The sequence below is a fragment of the Lates calcarifer genome, linkage group LG7_1, assembly GCF_001640805.2.
Source record: "Lates calcarifer isolate ASB-BC8 linkage group LG7_1, TLL_Latcal_v3, whole genome shotgun sequence".
Lineage (NCBI taxonomy): Eukaryota > Metazoa > Chordata > Actinopteri > Centropomidae > Lates > Lates calcarifer.
In genome coordinates, this window is record NC_066839.1 from 13,894,582 (window position 1) to 13,903,635 (window position 9,054).

At 39.8% G+C, this 9,054-nt stretch overlaps 1 protein-coding gene across 1 annotated transcript; it reads left to right on the forward strand.

The window, feature by feature from the left end:
- Window positions 1-189: 189 nt before the first annotated feature.
- Window positions 190-8,819, forward strand: LOC108896775 (G-protein coupled receptor family C group 6 member A; the record flags this gene model as incomplete). The annotated part of the gene is made up of 7 exons (XM_018696021.2): window positions 190-353; window positions 458-624; window positions 1,368-1,498; window positions 2,308-3,069; window positions 3,268-3,483; window positions 3,981-4,107; window positions 4,262-8,819. Coding segments are annotated over 7 exons (2,730 nt in total), but the record flags the coding sequence as incomplete, so codon positions are not given.
- Between the last annotated feature and the right edge of the window lie 235 nt (window positions 8,820-9,054).

Genomic DNA, 9,054 nt, shown 5'->3' on the forward strand with positions numbered 1-9,054 from the left:
GAATTGTTGCCATATGGCAAAACAGTACCAAAAAAGAAGCCAGAATTTCTACATTCCATGTGCGTTATTCCAAGTGACATCACATGACAAGGAAAATAATAAGTTGTGTTTCAAGTTCAAGAAGTTCCATTGACATCTCTGTCTTCTGTAGAAAACAACAAAGTAAGGAGATGAATCATTTCCATTCATTTCTACATCTTTGCCTTAGTTTTACTAAACCGTTTTTTCGGTACCACATGTATCAATGGTGCCACAGCTCCAGGTGACGTCATTATTGGGGGATTGTTCCCAATACATGAAAGTGTTAATGTTACCAAGAGAGACGATGGCACTGAGAGCATCAGCTGTGACAGGTAATTTTTTACCCTGATGTTTGTGGTTACTCTTCAGCACACTAAGCAGTGTGAATTTGTAATAGAGTACATTTATTTGTAATACTTGTGATTGGATCCCACAGGTTCAGCACAGCTCGACTGGTCCAGTCTCTGATTATGGTGCATGCGGTGGAGGAGGTAAATAAGAACCATGAGTTGGGGAATCTCACCCTGGGATATTCTATACTGGACTCCTGCTCTGATGTGACCACTGCCCTGAATAACACCCTGTCATTCATGAAGAGAAACAGTGAGTAGTTGTGTGTAACACAGTGATTTAGGAATCTGTCATGAAGGATATCTATTAGTGACTTTAAAGAAAATATGTTTTTGGGGTCAGTGGGATACATAGCAGTGACATAGCATACAAAAGAATGACATTTTAAAGAATCAAATTTAAATAACTGCATTTACTTTGTGAATAATACAAAATGATTTTCTCTAATTTCTTGTTGACAATACAATTTTTTGACTTGTAAAAGCATTTTATGTTCTTTTATTTCCTTGTTGTCTTTATATCAAGTTATCTTATCCTCTTTTGCTCAAATGATGATCCTAGTAATTCCAAAGTCATAACACATTGTTGTAATTTCTGTCCGGTAACTTGTTAGTAAGGAAATTATGTAATATTTCAGCCTGGGATATTAATGTGAGAATAGTAGCTGAAGAAATAATAGCTGAAATATTCCATCCTGTTTTATGAAGTCTCGGGATGTGCAAGTGAGTCTGACTTTTTCTAGCATGTTGGTTTTAACCATTGTATTAAATGAAATTGAATTAGGAACCTTGGGTCATGCTTTGGTAATGTAAAGTAAAATGGAGATATAATGTAGATTGGATGGTGTAAAGATTAAATAAAACTATTATAATGTTTTAATACACAGTAATGGAATTATCAGAAATGACAATAGTAATGATTTGGGTGGATCAAAATGTAAAACAATTACTAGTATCATATCATATCATATCATATCATATCATATCATATCCCAGAATGTGCACAGAATAGCAGTCTGGATGGTGCAGAGCAGCCCTCCCCACCAGTGTTGGCTGTCATCGGTGATTACTACTCGGAGATATCCATAGCAGTCACAAGGCAACTCAACCTGGAACACATCCCTCAGGTATGACTGGATGATATTTCCTCCGCTTATTGGGTTGCAGTGGCAGCCAGGCTAAGCCGAGCATTCCAGATGTCCCTCCCCACAGCTCCTCAGTTTGGTTCTGGGACCCATGCTATGCATAGAGGTGACCCCAACTATATCTGGTTGGTACCGCTCCACCTCCTGCACCAACTTGGGCTCCTCCCCTGTCAGAGAGGTCACATTCCACGTCCCTGAGCCAGTCTGTGGTGCCAGGCATCAGGACACTCAGATTCCTGCCCTTGCCTGCCACCCAGCTTGCAAGGCATCCAAACCCAATACCCATCCCCATGGGTGGTGGTGAGGGCATCATGTAATGTTTTGTGGGCTGAGCCCAACCAGGGAATTATTATTCACTTTCTTAAGAGTTAGGTGATAACATTGATGCCACTCTCATGTGTGTATGATAAATGAGAGGCTCCTGAGAGCAGCTTGTTAGGTTAGATTAGCAGAAAGACTTGGAATAGTTCTCTGGACATAAAGTGTCTTTAAACTTCAGTTTTTGAGCAGATGAAACAAAGGAGATGTAAATTGTTAGTGAGCTTTAGAGGTTGCTGGTTGGTGGATTTGGTTAGTTTTGGACAGAGTCAGGTTTGCTCTTGGCCCCTGCTTGCTGTAGCTTCACATTGAACATTTTCTCATCAAACTCTCAGCAGGAAAACAAACAGGCATGTTTTCCAAAACTGTCAAATGATTCCATCTGTAAGATATCAAGTATATGCAGACAAAATCTGTAATATCCCTATGGTATATTTATCTTGTATAACTGATGTCTTGTGATATTTCCACAGATAAGTTATGGTGCAACCTCTGGTCTCCTGAGTGATAAAGTACGTTTTCCAAGCTTTATGAGGACAGTGCCAGAGGACGATCACCAAGCGGAAGCCATCATCAAGATTCTACGGAAACACCAATGGAATTGGGTCGGTGTAGTGACGACTGATAGTGACTATGGTCGCTACATAGCTGATCGCCTCCTGCAACATGCAACCAACAACAACATCTGCTTTGCCTTCACCTCTGTTCTTCCAGATGTTCTGAGTGACAAAAGACTTGATGAACACATCGCCACTACAGTCAAAAGCATTACTGAAAATACAAATGTCAAGGTCATTGTGTCCTTTGCCAAACCTTACCACATGACAAAGCTTTTTAATTGTCTTCTTGAGGATGCTCGAGGCAGAGAGAAAATTTGGGTGGCCAGTGATATTTGGTCAGATTCAACTGATATTAATCTGAAACAATGGAATTTGAGTGATATAGGAACAGTTTTTGGGACAACTCTTAAATCTGGAAACTCAACCAGGTTTAAGCAGTATCTCCGTAATCTTGATGTAAACCCTGATCACCAGAAGAACAACACATTCTTGTATAACTTTCTGAAGGAGCACCAACAAGATCCCAGAGACACAACCACCGAGGTTTTAATGAAGAAGATAAACCCCTATGCTGTGCTCAGTATTGAGTTGGCAGTTAGAGCTATTGCTAAGGCTGTTGTAGACCTCTGCAACAACAGGGACTGTAAGACTAGCCAGAGATTGGAGCCAGGGGAGGTAAATACACACACACTCTCTCTGTCTCTCTCTTTCACACACACACACACACACACACACACACACACACACACGCACACACACTTACGCACACTTGCAAATACATAAGCCTGATGAAAACTAAGACTAAATATGAAATATATATATAATGCCAGCATGATCACAGATTCACTCACTTTCAACACTTTGCACTTTCAGTTACGAGGAGCCTTAAGGAACGCAACATTCCACATGGATGGGAAAAACTATATGTTTGACAGCAGGGGTGACCTCAACTCAGGATATGACGTCATCCTGTGGAGACAGACACCAACATCTGTGGACGTCAGCTACGTTGTAGCTAATTACAGTATAGGAACCCAGGACCTCACTTTCATCTCACAGCAAACACATGATGATGTCAACAATGTCACAGTAAGGAATTGTCTTCCTCTGATAAGATATTGAGCTTTTAACATTTATTAATATCACAATTTTATTTCCATCTTATGTTACCTCTACTGTCCACATTAGTTGTGTGACTTTATGGACGCCAGTACAGGTTGGTTGGTCCACTGCTTTGGCCCAGACTTCTATCTCAGCAATTGTTGGACAGATTGCTGTGAAATTCTGTCTAGACATCAATAGTATCCAGAGGAATCTTGCCACCTTTTGTGATTCCCTGGCTCTCCTTATTCTTCCAATGAGGTTGTCATTGTAGTTTTTTAGTGAAATGTCTTGACAACCATTAGGTTGATTAAGTACTGCTTAAATACAGCATCACAGAGCAACTGTCCCGGCCACAAATCTTTTTTAAGTTTTGTCTTGTTTAGTCTTCTGCCAAAGCCTTCCTCCTTCCCATGTTCCTCCTCTTTCTCAAGGACTGTGGTGATACTAATGAACTCGACCAAAAAAGTGCTCTCTCTTCTCAGGGAGAGGTGATTTCAAGGTGCTCAGAGAGCTGTAAGCCAGGCTACAGGAAGAAGTCAGCTCAGGGCCAGCCTGTTTGTTGCTATGAATGCGAGCCCTGTCCTGTGAACTACTATTCCAACACAATCGGTGTGTGTCAGACTAAACACCAGTAGCATTGATGTCTTGTAAAGTGCAATACAAAACAATAACTCTGCAAAACAAAATGCTGATAGCAACTGTCACAAGGAATAACATATATCCAAACTGAAGATTATAATGAGCATTTGTACTCTGTTTGCAGATTCCACAGAGTGTCATCTGTGCAACATTACAACCGAGTACTCCTCTAATGGAAGTGACAAGTGTCACCTGAAAGAAACTGTCTTCCTGAAATGGACTGATCCATATAATTGTGCGCTGCTGGCATTTACTGCTCTAGGGGCACTGCTTACCATTGTTGTTGGGATCATTTTCCTTGCACACTGGAATACTCCTGTTGTGCGTGCATCTGTGGGACCCATCTGCATCCTCCTCCTCTTCTCTCTCTTTTGCACATTTGTGAGTGTGATACTATTTGGTGGTAAACCCAACACCAAGCAATGCCAAGCTCGGCAGGTACTGTTCGGCTTGAGCTTCACCCTCTGTGTTTCCTGCATCATGGTCAAGTCCTTCAAGATCATCTTGGCCTTTGAGTTTGACCCTAGTGTTAAGAGAGTTCTGAAGAAGCTCTACCAGCCTTATATCATTATTGCAGTGTGCATGGCAGGTCAAGTGGTGATCTGTGCCCTGTGGCTTTCACTTGAATCTCCAAGGCCTGATTGGGCGCCAGTGGAAAATAAAGAGGAGCGTCTGCACTTCTGCAATGAGATATCCTATGTTAAATTTGGAGTCATGCTAGGCTATATTGGCATTTTAGCTCTGATCTGCTTTGGTGTTGCTTTCAAGGGTAGAAAGCTGCCTCAGTGTTACAACGATGCAAAGTTCATCACCTTTTCTATGCTGATTTATTTCATCTGCTGGATCATCTTCGGCCCAGTTTATGTCACTGTCAAAGGCACCTACCTTCCAGCAGTGGAGATGGTCGTCATCCTCATCTCAGCCTATGGCATCCTGTTCTGTCAGTTCATCACAAAGTGTTACATTATTCTGTTCAAGCAGGAAGCAAACACAGAGAGTGCTTTCCGTGAGAGTCTTAGGAATTATTCCTTGAGTGAAATCAAAAATGGAGATGGTAACTGGGTCTCATCTCCAGGTACCCATGGAGGGATTGAAAACATCGCTGTAGATGTGGAGGCACCAATGCCAAACTCATTGTCATTAGATCAACTGACTGACCGGAGCCCATCCATCAGCTCTGGTGAGTCAGTATTCTCTCTTTCACCAGTCTCAAACCCACAGCTCATAAGGCGGCAGAGCAACGACAGTAAGAAACAGTTAAGGAGATATCTGAGCCTGCCATCATAAATAACGGTAATAAATAATAGTTTCAAAAAATCTATTCAAATATTTAAAAGTGTAGCACAAAAAGTAATGCCACCATGAGGTGGACTTAAAGATGTGTTTCCATCTGCTGTTAGTTTCAGAAGAGCACCTTTAGGAGACAAGCTTGTCCACCAGGCAACAATTAAAGACTTTAAGGATATACACTCAAATAAAACCTATATTATAAAATAATTCCTTAACTGCAACACTGCCCATGTAGTATACCACCCACAGTACCCATATGGCTATATTCATGTCAGAAGAGCAAAAAGAAAATTGAAGAGAGAATCGCTGAGCACTAATATGCCATTCATACAAGAAATGAAGACTATGGCCAAGTGTTACATACAACACCACTAAGCTGGTGAACATGGCTACTCTAAAAAGTCTCAGATAGACTACTCTGTCGTATTACATCCTCACTGAGCTGCTAGCATGGCTATACACTCTTAATATTGTTACTTATTTGAAAAATGACCTAAACAGATGTTGCTGATTTATCCTCTGTTGATTGACTTGTCAAAACTGAGACAGTTTGTCAATTATTTAACTGTTATATTGATAGTATTTAATGAAAACACGCACAAATGATTATAGCTCTCACTAAGGTGCTTACAGCATGAGTGGTAAATTTCACAAACTTTGTCACATTTAAGCTTCAATAATAATCAAATTATAATGAAGTAGTAAGTGTTATAAAACCTATAATTCAAAAGATGAATGATACAATACATTGAAGTGGGCTGGACTAGATTCTGAATTTTTCCTGATGTACAAAAACACCTCTGTAATGACTGTATTGCTTCTGTAATGACTGTATTGCCATTCTGAATTATTATGTAAGCTCTGTTTCTCTGTTGTTGTTGTATGTTTTATACCTATTTACATATATGTGATGGTTGAGGATAAAAATATTTTTCTAAAGTTAAAATCATTTTACACAAAGGTTAGTTTGTCACTAGGTTTTTTAAGTCCAGCAATCTCATCTTGAAATCTATAATACTATAAATTATTAAGACATTGGAGTTTCTCTGAAATTAGTGTTTTTCTTTGACTCGTACTACACCACATGAAGACAGATAAAGTAGAAGTTTGGACTGATTATCTGTTACCTATTTTGGTTTATTAAAAGAAGAGTCTCTTGATTGGAATCTTTTTCTATTCGAAGGAAACTGAAGATGACTCAGCACTGAGAGGTAAACCAATCACAGAAAATATTTCTCTTCCTCATTGTTTGATAATGAAGGAAGTACATGTGTTATTTATTTTATTTGTGTGTGTGGGTGTGTTATGTCTAGAAGGAAGGAAAGAAAAAAGAAAGCAAGAAACTGCGGCATGTAATATAGGACAGTGTCATTAAAAGGTCACATATCAAAATCTGGTGGCACTTTTTCAGTGAAACTGATTATTTCATATATTTGAAGAGGGAGCTTCTGGAAAAAACAACTTTGAGCAAGTCTCTTGTTGGGTTTGGTGCCAAAAAAAGAAAAAGTCTAAAGTCAAAGCAGACCCAAATCCTCTTCCTAGTAGCTGTGCAGAAATTCCTTTCAATGATCCCACCCATAAGAGTCAGTAACACTGTCACACATAGAAACCAGAGCAGGTCAGTGTGTCTTTTCCACTTTCAACCCACCGAAGAGGAGCTATATAATATGCTCTTTGTGACTTCGCTCATCTCATCTGATCAGTGATTGGTCAACGCTGTGCTTTGCCATGATTTGAACAAGAATTAGCATAACATGAGACATAGCGGGGAGAATCTGGATTGTTCCACATTTGAGACATGACAGGAGATGTGTTGTTGTGGTTTGTAGGACAGAGCATTGATAACCATTGTCACGGGCCCCTATCAGATGTGCCAGTGGTCAAATTAACGAATCCAATGCAATTAGTCACTCAATTTACTGTGAGATTCTGTGGTTGCTGTGAGTATGTCTCTCTCCCTCTCTGTCTCTTTTCTCTGGTTTTCCATTATGGGATTTTCTGTTTATCTGTTGTGGTCTTGACTGTTCATTTCTGCTTCCCATGTCTTGCTGTGTGTATTTGTGTGTGTTTCTTGTCTCTGGGTAAATGTGTACACACAGTGATGTCCATGTTGTCACTGTGTATACGCCAGCATCAATCTGCTTGTGTGTGTGTGTGTGTGTGTGTGTGTAGCGACTGTTCATGCCTCACTCTGGGACGCGTTGATTAGCGCTCACTGCGGCTCAGCTCCCAGCTGTCCTTGCGGCTGGCCGCTGATTGAAACCAATCAGGCTTGCGATGGCCCCATCGCGGTGACCCCTCACCCCTCCCACCCCCGGCCTAATCACCTGCTGATTGGCCCACGCAGGGCCCCCTCCCGTTGGCACGGAAGGTTAATTTGACCGGCGGATGAAGGCTCCAGGAGGGAATAGGAACGTGCGCTGGGTGATATTGCATGGATATAGCCCACCTGTCAATCACAGCCACTTAAAGGGAAGGTAGCTAGGGAAACACTGACAACCAGGGAGGAAGACAGAGAGAAATATGGGGAGGAAAGGAAAGAAGGAGTAGTGATGCTGGGCAACAACATCCAGTTTACCTTTATAAACAGCTTTATTTTTATACAGTTAAAAAAAATCCTCAATTAAGGTTCACTTACTACCTTTTTCCTGTACATCTTGTGGTCTTACACAGCAAATGGAGTCTGCTCAGCAAACTCAGTAAACAAATATATATACAGTATAGACATTGTAGGAGTTGTCTGAAATAATTAAAACTTGGCAAACACCATCCACTAAAGATGACCGCAAGATGCTGTTGACAGCTCTGGAAAAGATAGTGTATAGACTTTAAGATAAGGTTTAGTTTCTCTTGGTTAAATTACTGGTTCCAAGGTCAAGAATGAACTTTCATGCTCAGGATTGTTTTTGTTTATTTTCTCTTCCTCATTCTCCTCCATCCCTTTCACATAAAAATTGACATAAATCTTCTGTGCCTTTTTGTTATATATTTACTATTGAAACCCTACACTTAATTTTACAGGAAGTTGATACAAATATCACAACAAAACTATAATCTTATGGAAAATGTTTCATACAAAAGAGCAAAAAGGTGACAAAACCCTCATTGTTACACTGTAACACTAAGTCACCTGAACGGTAAATAGATAGTAGGTTATAATGATTTTTCCTTAGTGAGTTACCGATATTATTGTAGAATATGTGTTTTTATAATAGATAACCCATAGTCATACATATGGATGGAAATTTCAAGATCTGCTATCTCAAGTTTAATTTCATTTTCTTATATTCAAGTTACAATAATTCCTCCTTTTTTCTACAATCAGTGTATTGTATATGGTGTCCTTATTGCAGTATATAGGTTTATCCAGAGGGTGGCAGTGTTGTATTCAATGTAAAAAGTTTTGGCCTGTGTAATAAAAGGTCTATTAATAGTCCAGTGCTTTATGGTCTGCTCTGTTTTGATGCTTCAGGTCTTTTTTTTAAGGTTTATTTTAGATTTCTCCTACAATGAATATACTGAATATATACACATATCTGTAAATATACACTTAGTAGCCAATTTATTAGGTACAGCTGTGTACATGAAGTCTAATACAACAGTCCAACAAGTAGATTCTACCTTCGT